Source organism: Macrobrachium nipponense, chromosome 2, assembly GCF_015104395.2.
Source record: "Macrobrachium nipponense isolate FS-2020 chromosome 2, ASM1510439v2, whole genome shotgun sequence".
Classification (NCBI taxonomy): Eukaryota; Metazoa; Arthropoda; class Malacostraca; order Decapoda; family Palaemonidae; genus Macrobrachium; species Macrobrachium nipponense.
The window spans coordinates 21,237,059-21,259,867 of NC_087201.1; the positions used below are offsets into that span (position 1 = coordinate 21,237,059).

The following is a 22,809-nucleotide window of genomic DNA, read 5'->3' on the forward strand; positions in this document are numbered from 1 at the left end:
ACTCGGAAACATTCCATCCAGGGCCAAGTACATGATGGGGCCCTGTATCAAGTGCCCAAACAAAGCATCCCATCTTCTTTTGTGACCCACTCTACTTTTGTGCCTTTTTATTCGAGTGCAAATGAGCCATCATGGGGCAAAAAAAGGCGAGAAACACTAGAATTTAAGAAAGAACTCATAGCACAGTGTTGGAGGAAGTTGCATGCTGATCCCATTGAGAAAAAGTCTACAACTAGTGCTGCTGTTAGTGAATTTAGGGCCAGCAGAGGCTGATTTGAGAAGCTCAGAAAGTTGTTGTAAAAGTGGAATGATGTAAAAAATTTTGTGGAGAATTATCATCCCAACAAAGAAGTTGAAATACGTGTCTCCAACATGTTTAATGACAATGCAGTGTTTAACTTTAGGCAAATTTTCAAGAAACGCCAGAAACAAATGTCTCTGGACAGTTTTGATGTGCAACAGAGGTCCAGTAACTCTCAAGCTGGTCCTACTGCCAGTACAAAATGAAGAGGGAAGAGGGGAAGTAACCTCAGCCAGTACCAGTAAAAAACAGAGAAGTAACTCCAGATAGGTCCTTGATAGAGGAGGAGGACAAATGGCAGAAAACATGAACACTTAACTTTACGAAACACATTAAAAAATGGCAGAAAACATTAACACTAAACTTTACGAAACGCATTAACTAATGGCAGAAAACATTAACACTTCTTGATTATCTCGATCTTTGTCTCCATAGAAAACATCCTTTTCTTTCCGTGAACTTCAGCAACATTCTTGGGACCCATGGCTAATAACGTAAATAATTAAGTTCACACACAACACGATAAAGTAACTTATAGTACATGGAAAGCGAAATCACTAACACAAATTTACATCAACAAACGAAATCTATGTGAACGAATGAATGCCAGGTGTTTATGTTAACGCTGCCGCAAAAAATGGTCAAGGAACACCTTTACATAGAGGCATGAAGGGACAGACGTTGACCAATAGGAGAGCAGGATCTTACGGCAGTGACTAGCATCAGGAACCAATGGGAGAGCGGGAGGATGGTGGTGAGTCTTCTGAGTTGGCGTCGCATGAGTTTTAAAATTGTTCTCGGTGGCCCGGACGAATCTTGGACTTTACATTACATACGCCCTTTTGCAACCTGAATTATTTTCGTGCACAGAAGCAAAAATATCTTCATCTTTGCCTTCGTAACCTGGATTTTTCGTACGTAGGGACTTTCGTATGTAGGGGTATGACTGTGTGTATGTATGAATATATATATATATATATATATATTATATATATATTTATTATTATAATAATAATATATAATTATAATATTATATATAATATATCTATATATATATATATATATATATATAGATATATATATATATATATATATATACACACACAAATACAGTGATCCCCTGTATTTGCAGGGGATGTGTACCAGACACCCCTTGAATAGTTAGAACCACCACTAAAAATGCTTATAAATGCCAATAACAGAGAGAGAGAGAAACACTGAATGGCAAACATCATACATCTGACCATGAAGAGTGAAATTATAAATTATTTCTGAGACAGAGAGAATAATAATGGGGAGAGAGAGAGAGAGTAGAGAGAGAGAGAGAGGAGAGAGAGAGAGAGAGAGAAGAGAAGAATGAATGAATAATTAATAAGTATCTGGCGTCGTGACTACCAGGATCATTGACGCCGAATGAAGCCATTTGGACAACCAATTTGGGAAAAATCCACACACAATCATAAAAACTCTTAAAATTCCGCATCAGTTATTGTACTATAGCTAGCGCAAAGATGCTACTTACGCATTAAACACCACCAAAGCTTAATTATTATTATTATTATAAAAGAGTTTAACCAGGCCACGGAGCTGACCTTGAGCTCCCATGGGGCTGGCCCAAAGGACTAGATCAAAATGCAGGTCAAGGCCAAAGCCACGAGCTTGGACCAAACAGGTCTATAGGATAATAAATAATGAATTAAGATTAAATAAAAAATTGCACAGAGGCAAAGGCTTTCATACTAGAACACAAACAGGCAATAAATACATTTATTCACGTTTCCATACATTCATTCTAAAAACCCAAAGCTAAAAACTACACACATACATGAAAGCGAAATACCTAAATTCGTTAAAAACAAAAACCCCAACTTCTTTTAAAAATTCAACAACACACTCATAATCATGCTGCGCTTCTTCACCCAATATCTTTGTCAAACTGTAACTACCATCTCTGTCTCTTTTGTCTTTGAAGTGCTGTCTCTCAGTTCCCGATGACTAGGACATTCAACTAGCAAATGCTTAATAGTCACCGGGACGAGACAGTCATCACAGTAAGGTTGGTATTCACCACTCATGAGATACCCATGTGTCAATCTTGTATGTCCTATACGGAGGCGGCATATCGTTACTTCCCATTTCCTAGGCATAGATTCATATTTCCAAGGGTGTGTACGTGTGGCAAACTCTTTCATTTTATTTGGTCCTGCTTCGTTCCATTGCTGTTCCCATAATCTTGCAATGAACTTTGATATACTAGGAAAAAAGTCTCTATATGGTACAGCAATTGGTCTTGGTATCATATTGGTTGCTGCTGATTTAGCTAGTTGGTCTGCTTTTCATTTCCATATATATTTACATGCGCTGGGACCCAGCAAAAAGATATAGTAATCCCTCTACGCTGATGTAGAAATACCCACTGTGAGATTTTCAATGTAATTGGATGATCAGTATTAAAAATTTCAAGTGCCTGTAATGCACTTTTGGAATCACAAAAGATGGTGATATTAGTGGAATTCTGGAGGGTTGCAATATGTTCCAATGCTGTTAAAATTCCATACAGTTCCGCTGTGAAGTTCGATGCTACGATGGGTAGTGCTCCTCTGCGACTAAAAACATCACTAAAAACTCCATATCCGACTCCATCATCAGTTTTGGAGCCATCAGTAAAAACAAATGTAGAGCCTGAGTGCTCTGCAGCATGTTCTAAAATAATACTCTGATTTCTGTATCTGATTTTTCTCTTTTAATACCTTTAAAATATTTACAAAATTTAATTACAGGTAATTTCCATGCTGGGGTAATTGGTAAATTAACTGGACATACAGGATTTCTTGACATATTCATTTTTTCCAAGATCTTTTTCACTCTAAAACTAAAAGGCTTAGGAAACCTTGGATGATTTTCATAAAAGTTGTTGAAAGAATTTCTATTTGCTGCTTCAAAGGCTTTAGAGTTGGGGTTTCTCTGAACCCTAAACCAGTATCTGATAATTGATGATTGGCGATATAACTCTAGTGGGATTTCTCCCGCATCAATTAATAAACTTAAGATGGGAGAAGATCGAAAGGCACCTGTTGCCAAGCGTATACCGGTATGATGTACTGAATCTAAGACAGCAAGACGATTAGATGAAGCAGAAGAATATATTTCACATCCATAAAGTAATTTTGAAATAATAAGTGATTTGTGTAGCTTTATAACTGTCTGCCTGTCTGCACCCCAGTTGGTATTAGATAATACTTTCAAAATACTTAAAGCTTCAAGGCACTTGGTTTTAATGTGTTTCAGATGGGAAAGCCAATTGAGTTTTTTGTCGAATATGAGGCCTAAGAAGCGTACCTCTTCAACACAGGGTATTCTATGGTTGTAGATAAAGGTCTGGGTCGGGGTGTACTCCCCGAAGGTGGCAAAAATGCATAACAGTGGTCTTACTGGCCGATATTTTAAATCCTTGTTGTTCAGCCCAGTTTACTATCTTATTTATTGTCAATTGTAATTTCCTTTCTGCAACTGACATTCGTGATGCAGCAACAGATATTGAAAGATCGTCTACGAATAGGGTACTCAATACATCCTTGGGTATAACAGACGCGACTCCATTTATTGCTAACGCAAAAAGTGTGACACTAAGCACACTCCCTTGTGGGGACACCCTCTTCTTCGCATCTTCTATCTGATAATGTGCTGCCCACTTTAACTTGAAAATATCTACGTTTCAAGAATGCTTTAATGAATAGGGGCAATTTTCCTCGTAGACCACAGGTATGAATTGTCTTAAGAATGCCATGCCTCCAAGCAGTATCATAAGCTTTCTCAATATCAAAAAAAATAGTTATATGGTGCTGCTTGGAGGCAAATGCTTCACATATGGAGGTTTCCAGCTGCAGTAGGACATCTACTGCCGAGTGCATCTTTCTAAATCCACATTGTGAGGGTGAGAAAATACCATTACTCTCTAAATACCAGACAAATCTTGTATTCACCATTTTTTTCCATCAACTTGCATAAACAGCAAGTTAGTGCTATTGGTCGATAACTAGCCACTGAAAAAGGGTCTTTACCTAGTTTAACAAAAGGTAATAAAAAAGCCAATTCCCATATGACTGGGTAGCTACTTTCATGCCATAATCTGTTAATTATACTTATTATAAATAGTTTTGTATTTTTTTTAAATATGCCTAAACATTTGATAGGGAATTTCATCCGGACCAGGGGCAGTGTTAGTGCTGCTGGCCAGGGCAGCATCAAATTCCCTTTCTGTAAAGGGTAATTATATGGCTCTATCTTATCTGTGGAAAAGTCTAATCGCAGTTGTTCTTCTCTTCTTCTATATTGATATCCAGGGGAACTGTCAGATTTTTTTTAAACTTGGGCAAAATGATCGGCGAGTTTATCACTTACATCTTTGCATCGGTGATGAGGTTGTCATTAACTTAAGTACTGGGGGAGGACTAGGAGTAAATTTCCCAGCAATCTTTTTTATTTTCTTCCATATACTGCAGATAGGTGTTCGGTGGTTAATGGACGATACAAATGACGCCCATGACTGCCTTCTAGCAGTTTTCATTGCCTTTCGAAAACGTGCTCTATTCTGTTTGTATATTATCATGTTTGCTATAGTTCGGTGTCTACGATAACGTGTAAGTGATGTTCTTGTGACTCGGTGTAACAGTGCGAGCTCTTCACACCACCTTGGGACTGGGCGTCGCCTGAAAAAGACCTGTAGTTTTTGGTATAGAATGTATACCTGCCTGTATGGAATGTCCCATTTAATAAATCGATTGCATCATCTGCCGTTGGGAAGTCATTTGCGTCACTTTCTATTTCGCTTAGTTCTTGAAATTTGTTCCAATCTGCTTTTTCAACATTCCACCGTGGAGATCTTTGAACTGGTGGGTCATCATTGGAATTTATTATTATGGGAGCATGGTCCTGCTTTGCCAGTCATCATTCGTCTTCCATCTGAAATCCATCGTGCAATTGGAACTAGATATTGTAAGGTCTAAGCATGAGACTGTACCTGTCTGGATATGGTAATGAGTGGGTTCTCCGGTATTTAAAAGTCCTAAATCTTCATTTTCTATTATGGAAGCTATAATATTCCCTTTTTGATTTGATGTCACATCTCCCCATAAAGGATGTCTGCCATTGAAGTCTCCCATGAGAAGAAATGGTCGTGGAAGCTGATGAAGTAAATCAATTAGTTCTTCTCGAGTGATGGGATTGTTTGGTGGTAGATAAAGGGAACAGTGTGTGTATTTTCGTCTTAGGTGAATTTGAACCGCAACAGCCTGTGGAGATATTTAGTGGGATTGGAAAATGAGGAAGGTCCCTGCGAACATAAATAAGGCAACCTCCATGTCTTCCCACTTCCAAATTATATTGTGTTCTATATGATATATATTCTCTAGGGCAAGGTGTGTGGACATCAAGCATTGTTTCTTGTAAACATACAGCAATAGGGGAGTATTTATAGAGTAACACTTTAAGTTCCTCATATTTTGCACGAAGTCCCTGACAATTCCACTGTAAAATTGAAGAGAAGGTGTCTAGGTTTTGGAGGGTAGTCCTCTATTCAAGGTCATTTTTGAATGCTTAGTGGATGGGAAGCTTTGCTTGTAATTTTTGATGACGATTGTTTTTCTTCGCCAGTTTGCTCATTGATTTTGGTTTTGTCTTTTGTTGAAGTTAATGGAGGAGAGGATGAGGGTGTTCTTACCCTCTTCATTTGTTTTTTTCCCTCTAATTCCATTAAATCAGGCAGAGATTCTGCCTGAGATAATGCAGAAGGTGGAGTAGAGGGAGGTTTGAGGGAGATATCCAGTTTGTTATATGGAACGTTTATTTTATCCGTCTTTGCCGATTGTGCTCTAACCTTACTAGGCTGAGCACTTGGCCCAGTATGTCGGGCCACAGGAGTAGAAGCATCCTTTATTGAGGATGAAGAAGGATCAGCAGATTGGAGTGGAGCCCTAGTGGTGGAATGTTGAACCACAGGGGCTGAGGCATCCTTCATTGAGGATGAGGAAGGAGTAATGGATTGAAGTGGAGCCCTTGTGGTAGTAAGGGCTTTAGAATAACTCTTGGCTCTTCCCAAGAGTCGTCTTGCATGTCCAATACTGATGTGCTCTGTATATGCTTTATTAACTGCTGCTGTTTCAACTTTAAATTCTTCACATATTTTATCAACTGATTTGTGCTCTAGCTGACAATTAATGCATTTAGGTATATCTGAGCATGGGCCATGTTCTAAGGCAGAGCAATTATTACACATCTTATTATTTTTACAAACTTTAGATGGATGACCAAATTTAAAACAATTAAAACACTGTAATGCTTTTGGTTGAAAAGGTCTAACTCGCACTCTTTCATTTTCTATTACTATATGAGATGGTACATTACTGTCTTCAAAAGTAAAAATCATCATGTTGCCATTTGGGACCTTTTTCACTTTCCATACAGTTGGTGGACACATATCTAAAATTTCTTCTTCAGTAAACTCGTACAAGTCTCTATCAAAAACAACACCTCTTCCATAGCTAAAATTTAGGTGAGGACTAATTTTCTCTATTATATCGTTGTTATCAACTTTCATCATTGTTAGCATCTGTGACTGAGTTTTAGATTTTGCATGAATAAGTACAGAGCTCTTACCAAATCTAGTAATGTCACCACTCATTATGCCACCTATTTTTTGCTGAAGGTACCTACTAAACTTGTAATAGTTGAAGTTCTCCTCCTTGGCTTTAACTACCAGCCATTTAGGAGGTTGGGGGACTCTTATTTTATCAACGTTGCTACTATTGGAGTTGATTGGATTCCATTCTGCAGGTTTAAAAATGTCTAAGTTTCTTGATGCTTTATCCGTCAAGGCTCCTTTAACTAATGAGTTACATACATTCAAGGTATCAATACTACAGGTTGCTTTAAAAGCATCTTCATGTTTATCAAATGTTACCCAAGCTTCCCATTTTCCTTCTGTGTCAAGAAAGTTCATACGAATCTCTGCTATATTGCCAAACATGTTCAAAGATGTCGAGATATCCTCATAGTTACACTGAAGTGGAATATTTTTCATATGTATAACTTTCAAATGCGTCACTCTACTATTATTGGCATCTGGGGGGGTTCAAAGATGGTCTTTGTTTGAGTCAGAAGTCGTCAACGGTGCCAGAGTCCATTTTCCAGGGGAGGGGATATAGGTTCATAGTCCGGATCCATATTTCGTTTACTAAAAAAAAAAAAAATAAAACTCTTACTACTTGGTTATATCAAGAAAGTATCGTGAGGTCACTCAGGTATTCACATTCTCCCCAACCAATGGCACTAGTGAGAGTTGACTCCCAATGGTCCACCCCATACCCTACCCATACAGGATAGCACCAATACGTTTGTGGTGGCCCAGGTATAAGCCAATCCGCCTGCTGGGAGCTCTGATTCCACTAATGGGAATCAACTCCCCACCACAAACGTATTGGTGGGCTTCCGGACAAAAGCCAGGAGTCCCACCCCCAGAAAACCAGCTCCCCCTGGATTCCAATGGGCCAGTCCCTGGAGATGGTTCCGCCCTCAAGATAGCAATGGGAAAATCCCATTACTTACTCTCAGGTCCAAACCATATCAGGTGGTGACTCAACCACCACAACTCCCACTATTAGCTTCAAATGCAAACCCTTCCTAACCAACGATCCCTTCTCAGACTCACCTTAGTAGTTAAATTAGACGAAAGTGGAAATGTCCACACCATTTATTGCCAAAAGTTTGTAGGCGTTCCGTCAGGATCCGGCCTTCACAGGAGTGAAGGCAGGATCCCTTACCCCCTCACCATGTGAAGGAACCTACTCGAGGGGAGAGAGAGACCTTACCTTACAGACCTTACATCTTGTTCGGGTTGCCCCAGGTCCATCAGTGTGAGGCACCTCTAATGGTCTACCAGAGAGTTGCTAGTACATCTTCCGGTATATTGCATCTTCCAATCTTGGATGGTCTGGGATGCAGTTTTAGATATTTGTCGAGCTTATTCTTAAACACATCTACGCTCACTCCTGATATATTCCTCAGATGAGCTGGCAACGCATTGAATAGACGCTGCATTATCGATGCTGGTGCGTAGTGGATTAATGTCCTGTGTGCTTTCCTTATTTTTCCTGGTATATTTTTGGGCACTATTAATCTACCTCTGCTTGCTCTTTCTGATATTTTTAGTTTCCATGATATTTTCTGCTATTCCTTCTATCTGTTTCCATGCCTGAATTATCATGTAGCGTTTCTCTTCTCCTTTCCAGACTATATAATTAAGAATTGTAGTCTTTCCCAGTAGTCTAGGTCCTTAACTTCTTCTATTCTAGCTGTAAAGGACCTTTGTACACTCTCTATTTGTGCAATATCCTTTTGATAGTGTGGGTACCATATCATATTGCAATATTCAAGTGTACTACGAACATATGTTTTATAAAGCATAATCATGGTGTTCAGCTTTTTCTTGTTTTGAGTGCCGTAACAACATTCCCATTTTTGCTTTACATTTTGCCAACAGAGTTGCTATTTGATCATTTGCATCACATGTTCCTATTCATCATCACACCAAGGTCTTTAACTGCTTCCTTATTTGTGATGGTCTCATTATTAGGTCCCTTATCTTGCATATAGCTCTCTCCTGTCACATTACTTGATATATTTGACAGCTGTTGGACCCCAGCCACCTCGGCTTGGCTCCCAAGAGTTCAAAGAGAGATGCAGGGCAGAATGGATTTTCTTTCATTCTTACATAGTTTTTTTTTATTTATAAACTAAAATCTTACTAATTCACTTTAGTATTTTCTTTAATGAATTGATATTTTTGCTGTTTACATTAATATTACTAAAAAAATTAGTAAATAATTTATTTATATACAAAAAACATACATATCTGTAAGAGAGAGAGAGAGAGAGAGAGAGAGAGAGAGAGTTATCCTTATTTGAAAGAGAGGAATGGAAAGATTATTGCAGTATTTCTTTAAAATACTATCACATATGAATTTTGTAATTACAGTTATATTATTACTATTATTATTTGAAAATATTAATAAACATATACATACATGTACCATAAAACTCTCTCATCTCAATAGAGAGAGAGAGAGAGAGAGAGAGAGAGAGAGAGAGAACACACTCCCTACCATCCTGTCACATTACTTGATATATTTGACAGCTGTTGGACCTGTTTGGTACCTGGAGTTCGAAAGAAAGATGCGTGAAGACTGGGATTTCCTTCATTCTTACATAATTTTTCAATTTATAAACTAAAATCTTACTGATTCACTTCAGTATTTTCTTTAATGAATTGATTGCTCTTTGCATTAATATTAATATCTAAAAATATTAAGTCATTTATTTATCATACAAAAAACATACATCTCTGTCAGAGAGAGAGAGAGAGAGAGAGAGAGAGAAAGAATTATTATTGTTATTATGTGATATCATTTAATCTTATTAAACTTACTAATACAGCACTGATAATATTGCTGGTCATGTTTTAGGGTACTTTTCTAGCTACAAAAATCAGTGATTTCCAGTGCTGATATGCACTGACTTCCGCTTATTGGCGCCAATAATCAGGTATTGCTGTAATTTTCATGTGAATTATTTTTTCTCTTTGTGTTGAATTTGGTATATTTTTATCATGGTTAACTCATCTATATGTATCAACAAACGAAGGGTGGTTCATAATCTTTTAAAAATAAAAACCAAACACAACTTACCATAATTTAATATTTTCCTCTTGAAGTTTATGAAGTTTAGGTCCAAGTATTGATAACTGAGATCTCAAAAAAGTCAACTCTGAAGTATGATCATAACAAGATAGTCTTTCCTGGCGAAGCTGCTCAGTCAAGTCTTGTTTCCTTCGTTTCTCATCCTCCAGGGACAACTTCCACTCATTTGACAGCAACCTTTCTTGCTCTATTCTAAAGTCAGTCTGTGAAGCTGGATAGAAAAATGAAAACAATCATTTAATTGTAAATACCTGCACAGTAATCCTTTTTTATCTTTATGCAAAATTAATTCTGCTTAAAAAATTAAAATGAGTTAAAGTGAAATTTAAGAACAGCCTACCCATCATAAATTAAAACAATTGCTAAAATATTTTCCCCCCAAAAATACCAGTTAAAAGCACTGCATGTTTTCAATCTATGAATAAAATTTCCAGACTCCAAGAATAATCAAAATGTAATGTTAAGTCCAACAACTTTTTCTCCAGCTGATTTTTCATTATAAATGAAGTATGGCTATTAAGTACTGAAACTAGCATTAGCATACTATGCATTGAGAATACAGTAGTTTACGAAAACATAATACTCAAAATAAAATAATAAACAAAAAGCTATGATATGTCTTTCCTTTAATAATAATAATAATAATATAATAATAATATAATAATAATAATAATAATAATAATAATAATGTTAATAATAATAATAATAATAATAATAATAATAATAATAATATAATATTTTTCATTTTCAGCTCAAGGCCATAGACATGGAATATACAAAGAATAGACAATAACATACAGTCTAGATATATAAGATAACATGAAAAAAACAAGGATTAATCAGCAATATCCATATTTGCTGAGGTAGTATAAAAGATGGTAGTCAAAGTGATGGTTATAACCATACTAAGATTGAGAATAGATAAAAAATTAAATGTAAAATCTATATTGATTATAATCATAGTAAAAACTATATAGATTATAATCACAGTAATAATGAAAAAAGGAAAATACCAGTAATGACAATAATCATAGCAATACAATAATAATGACAGATTCTGCAGATGACATTTTGCAAAAACAGAGATTAAGTCATTTAGGGAACAAATGCGTCATTTTCCCATCTTCCCCACAATTTAGATCTTTTTCTTGCCTCACTACTTAGGATGCTTTGTATGAGCGAATTGCTGCTGTCTTGCAGTCGGGTGATCAGACTGGACATTGTTCGCCTAACAATGATTTTTAAATTGTCCATGTGGTTTTCTGTGAACCTCTGTGTGGTGGAGTGGTAGTGGGGAGTGTTTGCGAGGCATCTCAAAATGCCATTATGAACAACAGTGATATGTCTCATAGTCTCCCTGGTGTAGTTCATCCACAGGGAGCACCCATAGATGCTGTAGCAATATGAGCTGAAGAGCAGCAGTTTTAAGTCTTGGTTCTGAAGGCAAACCTCCTTGCAATCAAATTGCCAGTTGCACATGGTTTACGATGCCTCTGTTCAATGTCTGCTGTATCTTTTAGGTCGTCGGTGATAATGTGACCCAAATACGGAAAAACGTGCATGAATTCCAGCCGATGATTTCTGAGGAAAATTGTAGTTCTGCCATTTGCTCAAGCGATCTCGGAAGCAGCAACATACGCTGGGTCTTGGTTTTGTCGTATAGGATATCAAAATCCCCTGCATGTTGGCGGCAAGGGTCAATGAGTCATTGGAGACCTTGCACTGATGGGAAATCAGAACCATATCGTCGGCGTAACAGAGGTTGTTATAGTTGTTTCATTGATAGAGCATCCGATTGGGAGTGAGTTCAGTTTGACATTCAAGGCATCTGTGTATGTATTAAACAGGTATGGAGAGAGAATGTCCCTTTGCTGAAGCTGTTTAGGGAGCTGACGTTGTGTGAAAATACATTACCCCATTTATCACAGAATTGCTGTGTGGAAAACCAGCAATATAAAATGCCAATTAAATATAGGGGTGTGCCTCTTTTATGCAGCTTCAGGAAGAGCTTCAGATTTGCAGCTGTATTTTACATCTTTGAATTTTTTTACTCTTAATAAAACGTTGTCTATAAATTTCTTTAGTTTACTGTATTAAGCCTCCATACCCTAGTATTTAGGTATTGTGGCATGAAAAATGGCACATTACATCGAATCAAATGAAAAATGCCTCTCCAGGCAACCAAAATTTTGTTAAACCTTGTAATACACTTCCTAATTAAGCCAATTCACTCTGCAGTGCCTGGGATCTTGCTTGTAATTACTTGATTACTGCACAGGGAATAATGAGCACTCGGCATTTAAAAATTAACAGTAAGCCAGATTGAACAAGTCATACTATAATTCATGGCAAGAAAAACCTGCACACAATTATTGGTAAGCTAAATATAACACATAGAAATATATTTTTAATATATAATTGTGGATATTTTTTAACAATTTTTAAATAATAACATAACAAGCACATGTATGTGCTTTAAATTTTGGAAACTGATTAAAAAAACAATCATCAAAAACACCACCTACAAAAAATAATCATAAGCTAATTCTGTTAGAATAATGCAGAAAAAAATTGGCAATTTATAGCGCCATAAGAGGCCGAGTTCCGGTTATCAGTGCAATAACAAACCCAACAGAGGCCCCATAATGATGCTTATGGTGCCGATAACAGGTAATCGATGTCATAGATCACCAAGTTTCAGTTAATGGTGGTTTTCGCTTATCGGCACCCCCTTGGGAATGGAACCCCCACCAATAACTGGGGACTGCCTGTACAGTAATAGGATAGGAATTTAAAGTATATTTGAAGTACGATGTTATTCAAGGTATATATTTGGTATTTGACATTTCAAGATATGCAGTTATAAGCATTTTTAGAGGGGGTCCTAAGTATTCGCGGGTTTTAACTATTCGCAGGGGTCTGGTACGCATCCCCAGTGCTTGAGAGGAAGTAGACATACAAGAGGAATCTTGAAGATATCTCACCCACCTCAGAAAAAAGGACATTAAGAAAATCCTGCAAAACATCACCTGGAAGCTGATATCACTGAACAGGGGCCAAGCTCCGGCTGCTGCAGAAGACAAAAACGTGCATCAATCTGACAACCTTTGAACCCACCCCATATGAGGATGAACCCTTGCGCCTAGGCCTTAACTGCCATGTTATTACCAAGCCGAAGCCCCTGGAGGAGAGACTGGAAGTCAAGCTACTGCTCGACTCCATACAACAATATGAAAGCTGCAATCTCGTCCTTACTATTTTCTCCATGCAGCCCCCTCTGCTTGCTGAAGCCCTCACAGAACACAGAACCAGTGGAATCCTCTCACGTGAGATGAAAGTGGCAGCCAAGGAGCTACAATAATGGGAGGGCATAACCGTTCGCAGAGCGGATAAGACAGCAGCATTCACTCAGATCAAGATGCTGGAGTGCATACTACCAGAAGCTGAATGCCATCTTATCTGACAGCACCAAATTTGAACTCCAGAAGCCCAACTGACAACATCAAGAAAGAAGCCAACGAAAGAATGACTGATTAATGACTGGTATCGTGACAACGGAGATCATTGACGTCGAAATCAGTTTTAAATATCAATCATTAGTATAAAGCTAATAAAAATAAATATCAATGATTAGTATAAAATGAATTAAAATAAATATAAAATAATATAGAACAAATTAAAATTTCAGCCAAGTAAAATTTCTTAAAATAATAAAAGCAAAAAGTTTTATCATGTTTGGAGAAGACAAGCTTTAACCACAAATTTAAAAATGCTGCTGGTACCATAGATCACATCCTCTCCAAGGATCTTAGAAAGAATGTACCTGCCATCCCCACCAAGAGCCTCAGAGAGGTACTGACATCTGAGGTCCCCAAGACTGGGGCATTCAATCAGCAAATGCCTAACAGTTGAGGGGACTAAACAGTCCTCACAAAATGGCTGGCATTCTCCAGCTATAAGATTCTTCTGAGTCAGTCAAGTATGACCAATTCTTAGTCTACATAAAGCAGTTTCCCATCTCCCGAGAATATTTCCATACTTCCAAGGAGATATCACACTAGTAATCTCTTTCATGTTATTTAGGTTGGCCAGTTCCCATTGCCCTTGCCAGATGTTAAGAATGATAGTTCTAATTTGTGGAAAGAAGTCTCTAGATAAAAGCGGATATCCCCTTGGAAGTAACTTGGCTGCAGCCTGCTTAGCTAATTTATCTGCCTCTTCATTTCCATATGCCCCCACATGTGCTGGTACCCATTAGACCTTAATTTGAAGACCCCTGCTCTTAGTAATATGAATCCAATGCAAAATTGTTAAAACTAAAGGGTTGGAAGAATTAAAAGTACTAAGTGCTTGCTTGCAGAATGCTCTTTGATTCAAGAGAAAATTACAAAATTTTCTTCATCCAAAAGTGCTGTTTTCTCTGCAGCTACCAGAATACTAAATAACTCTGCTGTGAAAATTGAAGCAATGAGAGGAAGAGCACCTTTACAATTAAAATATTTATTAAAAACTCCAAACCCAATGCCAGCACTAGATCTAGAGCCATTATTAAAGATGAAATTGCAGTCATCATGTTCCATAAAAATAGAGTGGGCTTCAACATCTGTCATATCTTTCTTAGAACCAATAAAATATTTACAGAAATCTACCTCTGGTAAATTCCAAGGAGGAGTTACAAGCACCTTAAATGAAGTATTTTGTCCCTGAGTATATCTAAATTCAATAGAATCTGTTCAAAGCTAAACCCATAAGGTTGAGGAGATTTAGGGTGCTTCATAAAATCTAAAATTCATTTCATTACTCACAGCTTGAAAAATCAAAGAACCTGGGAGTCTTTGCAGCTTATACTATTATCTAAGCATAGAAATTTGGTGATATATCCAATGGTAGCTCTCCAGCATCAACTAAGAGACTCTGAATTGGCAAAGTCTTATACCAACATGGTGTACAGAACCTAAAGCTTTCAACTGACTTGGAGTGGCAGATGAATAAATTTCACAACCATAGGAGAGCTTAGAAAAAATCAATGCTTTATATATCCTCAAGAGTTTTTCTATCTGCACTCCACGATGTATGTGCCAATACATTCAAGATGTTCATAGCATTACAACAAGTATTTCTAAGATGTTTCAAATGGGTGGACCATGTCAATCTTTCATCAAATATTAATCCTAAGAATGATATCATAGACAGATGCCCACCCCCCAGTATGAAAATAACATCAAATTAAACTATTTAGCAAATATTTCTTGACAAAAAAGTCTGTATACTGGCAAATTTTTATCAAATAATTTATAGATAGGTTCCATAGAAAAATCCACGAATAGATGAGTCCATGATTCTTGAGAATACAAACACAGGGGAAGGTAGGGACAATTTTTTACAACTTTTTTCTTACAGCATGTGCATTTGCATATCTTCCTCTTTCCACTGATTTTTTTTTTCTTAAATTGGCTGACCTTAATTCTTGCCTAGTCTGGGGTGCTGCATATGTTTTTTTTGCCGGGCTTTTAAGGGTTAAGGTAGTGATTGGGCAAAACCAAATTGCACTTCTGCTGGACTGCATTAATCCCATTCTCAAGTTGTCATATGTTTACCTTCAATAAAAGTAAAAGCTATGGAGCTAGTTCTCATACACTAACCTAATCAAATACATCACAGAGAACCTTGTGTTCTTTGACAGAGACATTTTAGGTTTCTAAAACCACAAAACAAAAGGTTAAACTCTGCTCTTCCAGGCTTAACCTTTGACAAAGACATTCTAGGTTTCCTAAACCACAAACAAAAAGTTAACTTTGCCTCCTCCAGTGAACCATTGACAACAACAGTTAGGCTTTGTAAAATCACAAAACAAAAGGTTAACTTTGCCACTTCCAGGCTTAACCTCTGACAGACATTTAGGTTTTCTAAAACCACAAAAAAATATTAATTTTGCCTCCTCCAGGGTTAAGCTTTGACAGAGATGTTTTTGAGGTCTTTAAAATCACAAAACAAAAGGATAACTACCTCTTCCAGGCTTAACCTGTTTAAGTAAGTTTTAATTTGGCCCAACACAACAGAGAGATGTTTCCTCTTCTTCCCCACCAGAGGTTAAATTGGAATTCTTACAGTTTTCAGAAAAACTTAGCCTTAACATCATTCTCAGCTCTAAGGCAATAAGATAAAATAACATTCCCTTTACAATAGCCTTAAGGAGAGTGCTTGCAATAAATTTACTCTTTTAGCACAAAATAAATGAAGGTTTCATAGTAGAAATTGATACCGAGCTGAAGTGGCTTCAGTCTCAACTGACCTAAACACCTGATGCAATACCAAGGAAAGTATAGTATGATAACCTTGGAAGTAGACAGCAAACATCTTAATATATCTAAGAAAGTAGAGAAACTTTGATCCCTACAAAGTTCCAGGTGCTGAAAATTCCTCTAGAAAGCACCCTGAGTAATACACAAACTGCTGCTTCTGACACAAGGCCACAGTTGTTTTCCACTTATGGATAGAACTCATTATACCTTTGAAAATCCCTAATTGGGAGGAGAAAGTCAAGTATCTCCAAGCTGTTAAGTGCGAGAGGCAGAACTTAGTGGAAGTGCATGGATTTCCGTAGTTTGAGTCAATATCCCCTTTACAGAAGAATAAGCGAGACTTGCCGAGAGAGCTAGAAAATTTGAATATCATTTGCTCTGAGGCTGCTATGGCTCTACAGGAGTCACTGAGCAATTCTTGAACTTGGAATTTGCTCAATAGTACTTCCTTAGAACAGATAAAGGGGGAAGGCCTACGAGTCTGAATCGACTAAACTTCATGAAACACAACCATTGCTCAAGCCTGAGGGCCCTCAAAGGAGTAGTAATCGACTGGTTGTTCTTGTTCATCTGCATGCTAATAAGTCCACATTTGAGCACTCCTCTAACACCAATCCCCAATCGCCAAAAACATTGTCCTTCTACAGAATGAATTATCAAACCAGCAATATGTTCATTTCACTCAGAGAAGCAAACTTTCCACTATGACTTTGTTTCTGACCAGGGATCTACAATGGTCTTTCCGCTGCTCCGACATTTAGCAAGTTTTACCAGGTGTAGTGTTGATCACTCTACGTTGTATGTAAGTGTAACAACATTAGTCAAAATTCTTTGCTTTATGTTACACAACAAGAGGGGAAAAACAAAACCTGGACATACGTTTAAGAATAAAAGGGTCAACTCTTGGTTACAAAGCCCCTCTTACAGAACCTAGAGACAATGATGGCCCTGGATTACTTACAAGTTTAATGAATGTTAGCTGAGACTGTACTGTAATTCAGCCTGATTATTCTGAAAAAATCCCCAGGAAGCCATGTTTCCAGACAAAGGAAGCCCTTACCAATTAGAAAGCTTCCTTCAGGGCTAAAATTCTTCAAGAAGCAAGAAGCTATATGTTTTCTGACAGACAACCCTGCAAATTTCAAGTATCATCCTCACATCACTTGGTAAGAATGGAGAAGAGTTTGGGAAGTTGACTGACATCATAATGTATACAGAGACCGAGCCAGGTGAAGCAACAGATCCTTGACCATTGGAATACTGTCGACAGAGTTGGCCAACTTGAACCAATGACTGGGTGAAAAAGCTTTCTTGCTTCTAAAAATCTATACCTCCACCTATAGGCAACAAATTCCCCATGAATACCTAAGGAGGCACTGTACATGTGCCAAAAACAATGTTACTTTAACAGCAATGCTGTACCTCTTCTGTAAAAACACCTTGAAGGAACTTGTGACTGAGGATCTACTGGCATAAGAAAAATGTCTCCTGCACATCCACCCAAAACATCTGATTGTTCTTTTGGAAAGTCACTTAAACCATGTTGGAAAACCAAAAAGCATAGGACAGACATGTAAAGTTGGTTGTAAAGCTAAGAGAAAGTCAGAGATAAAATTCCAATGAATTACTGTCCGGTCCATTTCATTCTCTCTAATTTACAACCTCCTATTAAAGAATAAGAGACTTCTGCTGGAGAAGACAAAGGAACAGCTATAGGAAACTAAACCAGTGTAAGGTAACCTAAAAGAAATCATAAAACTCTTTCACAGCCTCCACCACGTATGTTCTGCTCCTAAGTCTCTCCAAGCATACCAGGAGGCTTACAATTGGCCTTCTACCAGAAACTGAGGGCTGACCTTATCCCAGAAAGGTATAAAACAAGACTTCTACCAATATATGTACCTCCATTATTACCTTAACCTGTGCAGCATAAGCCTTCACTACAGATGGGAGCATAAGTCTCCTCACTTCTTCCAAACCACGTATAACAATTGAGAAAAAATGATTTTTTATTAAAAATACTGGCCATGAAAGAACACATTTTACTGTTGTTTTCATGCCGACAAAAGAGTTTTGAGTCAGTCTTGAGGCAGAGCCTGTTATGATCAGTATTGTCGGGAGTGGTCTGTGAAGTGTTGAAGGCATTGAAAGTCAGTTAGGTTGTGTGTTATTGATTTGTGGTTTAGTTGTTGTTGAGTTTGATATTGTTTGCTTTGGAATTGTTGTGCCTGTGTTGTTAGATTTGTTGTGTTTGTGAGTTCCTGTTGGTTTTGTGAGAGTTGTTATAGTTGAGGGTTGTTGTTGTTGGGGGCTGTTGTGGGTTCTTGGTGTGGTTGTTATTGTTAAGGGTAGTTGTTGGTGAGCTGTTGTAATTCCTTGTTGTTGTTAGTGGGTGTGTGTGTTGCCTTTCTTTGTTGTTATTTTGTTAGTGATTGTTTGTGCAATGGTCTTTTGTTGTGGTTGTATTCCTTGTTTGTTGTTGTGTTGTGGTTGTGTTCCTTGTTTGTTGTTGTGTTCCTTGTTTGTAGTTGTGTTCCTTGTTGCTGTGTTGTTGAGTTGTGTTTGTGTTCCTTGTTTGTTTGCTGTGTTATTGAGCTGTGGTCATGTTCCCAGTTTGTGGTTGTGTTGTTGAGTTGTGGGGTTGTGGTCCTTGGTTGTTGGGTTGTGGCCTTTGGTTGTTGTTGGTTGTGTATTGGTTTGCGACTGTTGCTAGTGTCTCAGTGACCTCGACCAGTGGACTGCGCAGCATAGCCGGGAGTATCTGGAGTTGGGTGAGTATGTGTGCTTGTTTTTTTTTTTTTTTGTGTGTGTTGGTAGGTCAATTATCCTGCGTGTATTCCGTAGTGTAAAGAGGAAAGTGTGACTGAGGGTGAGTTTGGCAGCTGGATTGGTTAGGTTTATGTGGGGGGGGATTTTGCCTGCTTGGTTTTTTGAGCTTGTGATCCCACCACAAATTAAGTCATAATTCAACTTAAAAATACTTCATATAACAAAAAATAACCTTGTCCCATATAATTAGAGTTTCTAGAGATTAAGTTATGCTATACCAATACTATAGTAATAAAAGACTAAATACAGTATTATTGGATACAGCAAAGTAAAGTATAACTCTTTAAAAGAGCCAAGGAAAAGATGCATATTCGTTATGTTTGTATTTTATGAGGTGGTCACGGCACTTAACCTAAGCCACCGATATCCAGACAACGGTGCTATAAACCCTAGGGAGGGTAAAATCCAATCATGAATACTGTGGAACCCCCGTATTCGCGTTCTCCGGATTCGCGGACTCACACAATCACGGACTTAAGTCTCTGATTAACGGGGATTCTCGCATACATGAATGACCATCTACTGCTGTGATGCTCGAATTCATCGCCTTCAGTATTGCGAGAATTTACAACAGAGATATCTCTTCAACTTTCATCTTTCTGTTTACCGCACGGTAACAGAATTCTGTAATAGTCTCTTGCTGCATCGCACTGCGATAATGCGAATGATTTTTGCGGAATCTGAGTTTGTCCTCAAAATATCTCGTATTCGTAGGTGTGCAATTATTCATTGTTCACCCCGGATTAGCAGATGTATTGAAAGACATCGCCTACTCCCACACCTGCCAGCTCTACTTCCAAACGTTCAGCCGATGAGAAGCAGTTCTTCAGGCGGCTCTCCCCTGTGTTTCATTACTGAAGAACGCCCCGCTTTCATTGCAACTACGACTTCTCACCGGACAGCAATGAAATAGCGGTTAACGTTTTCAGTCATTTGTAAGCACAGGTTCATAATCTTGAGAATATTTCTCTCGATTCGTCTGTGAAGACGTAGGCTGCATTCAATATCTACCTTCGTCTTCAACGGCACATAGTGTTGTTTCTCCTTAGCTGAGATTCAACAACTATGAGATGTTTTGCCTTCAGGGACCTCGGTCTCTAGAAGGCAATTGACTTTCGCCTGTTGGGCACATGCCTTAAGAGAATCATCACCTCGCTGTCCGGCATTGGTGACAAACAAATACATTATTTGTTTGGTCTCTCAGCATAACCCTTTAAAGGCGAAGGTCATGTGACTTACTCGGATGCTTGGATAACTTGCCTCACTTCCGATACCGAACCAGTCAGTCGGCAGCTGTCAGAGTGCCCGAGTCAGTTACGAACTACGCTGTGGACTTAGTTCGGTTGTTACAGAGCAATCATTACTTCGTCTTAATAGCTTCTCACAGTACCCATACCATCGACACCCACCATGGAGTGTCGGTGTCCTATCCACTACTGAGAACTTCGCTGCATGGGGATAGGAGGATGCGAGAGACTTCGTGGCAAACGGATAGACCAGTATGGGTACTGGACATCACCGAAGTCGAGAAGAGGGATAGGTCATGCGACTATTCCCTTCTTTTCCTCTGAGGAAACTGCATGACTTTTCCTGCGAAGTCAAGCATCCAGGGGATGGGGATCCGTGACGCTCGATTACGTACCGAACTTCGTAGCGAAGACTCAGAACCCTTCGGTCCCTGATGATCGGTTCGAGTCGTTCAAAATCCCCTCCCTAATGGACTTCACCGCCTTCGATGCGAAGGAGATGCTGCTTTGTCCGCAAGAACTTCTCCGTGGTGCAGGTACTGAAGGCAGGGGTCTGGTCCAACCAGACCACATGCACCTCCTTCTACCTTCGGGATATTGCCCACAGGTCCTTGGATCTTTTTCCTTGGGACCCGTGGTGGCTGCTCAACACGTTGTGTAGCGAACCCAGACCCTCGCAGGCTGAACAGCATCGAGTCCTGGTGTGACCGTAAGAATGGATGAGTGAATGAGAGTGTGACTGGCTCCTCTTCCCATCTTTTTCTTTCCCTCTACCTGTGGGTAGAGGGCAAGACGGTCGTCACCCTGCTGGATAACGACGAGATGCAGGTGAGCTACTCAACAGAGCCCCATCCTATCCCTTTCACTAGGGATAGGAGCGTATATCCACCACTTCCTCCAACAAGGGGGAGGAAGTGGATGCCAGCTTGAGACAAACCCATACTTTATGTTGCCTCTTGCAAACAGGAACAAGTTCTTGCTTGCTGGTACGAAGAGATACGCTTGCCTCTCTCTTAGTACTCGGCCCAGAGGTCTGACCATTGATCCTGCGGTGCACACCCCGATCAATCGGACAGAGGCTTGGATCCCTCCCTCGCTCTTACGACCAGGGAGGCATTCCAGGGATGGACGAACACCAGTCTGTTCATCAAAAGACTCAGATTCCTCCCACCAAGAAGTGAGTCTTCCTATTGTTAAAGGACCGATGGTTTGTATTACGTATCGGAACAAATGACAATTTGTCGAAAATTGCATTTTTCCTAACTATACAAACCTGAGGTCCTTTACATATAGTCCCTCCTCATGCCACCCCTCACTCTGCGTATTTTGCATGGGCCAAAAGCAAAAGTGATTTGTTTACCTCGTCGGACAAGCAGTTAACTACCGTTCTCCCCTTGTTCGAAGCTTACGACCGTTCCAGCTGCCGCTAGCTACTTCCTATTGTTAAAGGACCTCAGGTTTGTATAGTTAGGAAAAATGCAATTTTCGACAAATTGTCATTTTTTTATCAATTTCATCATAAATGCAATTTTTGTGATAAAACTATTAAAAAAACCCAGTATGAACATTTTTAGTGGGTTTTTCTTGAGTTTTAACTAACAAAATAGGCTGTTGTTAATGATTTTATAGGGGTTCCAAACATTCGCGGGTTCTAACTATTGAAGGGGGGGGTCCTGGGACGCATCCCCCGCAAATACGGGGGGACCACTGTATATTGAACAAGCACTGTAAAACCGAAATGCTGGTAACTGATACCAACGGTAACCAGGGTTTGCCTGTAGAGGCATCCTAGGAAAAGTAAGTACAGTACAACCGTGAAATACCATCAAGCATTTATACACAATGGCAGCAAGGAGAATTCTGACAGGAGCTAAAACATTCAAAACACACCTGGTGGAGAACAGGTCTACTTGACAGTCATCTGGGCAGCCTTTTGATCTTTTGTTTTCATGCCAACTTGCCTATTGGCGTGGAGATATAAGCTATCTTTAGCAGTAGGTAAGATGACAGATATGGATATAATTATGTGAGACATGGAAAGAGGCATTAAAACTAAAACAAACAAAATACATACTACTACACATTAAAATTAGGTGTACATATAAACAAGATCAAGATCTTACTATAAAAAAAAAGTCAAATTTATTTTGGGTGAACTTACTTAGTCTCTTTAATTCAAGATCCTTCTGGCCGATTTCTGATTCCAATTCTGCTATGCGCCTTACATATTGCATTCGTTCCCTAACATCAAGTTTACTAACAGAACTTTCTCGAGAGCTGGGTTCGCTGAGATCCAGGGATGCTATAAGATCCTTCTCTGCACTGCTAAGCAAAGAACTATACTTATGAAGGAGCCTTCGTTCACACGATGTCAACAT

General features: G+C 38.7%; 1 protein-coding gene across 1 annotated transcript in view; it reads right to left on the minus strand.

The window, feature by feature from the left end:
• Positions 1–22,809, minus strand: part of LOC135220476 (A-kinase anchor protein 9-like) — a 465,336-nt gene that overhangs the window by 83,980 nt on the left and 358,547 nt on the right. Inside the window, 2 exon segments of the mRNA XM_064257603.1 lie at positions 10,042–10,264; positions 22,593–22,809. Of these exon segments, the coding sequence (XP_064113673.1) occupies positions 10,042–10,264; positions 22,593–22,809 (440 nt within the window).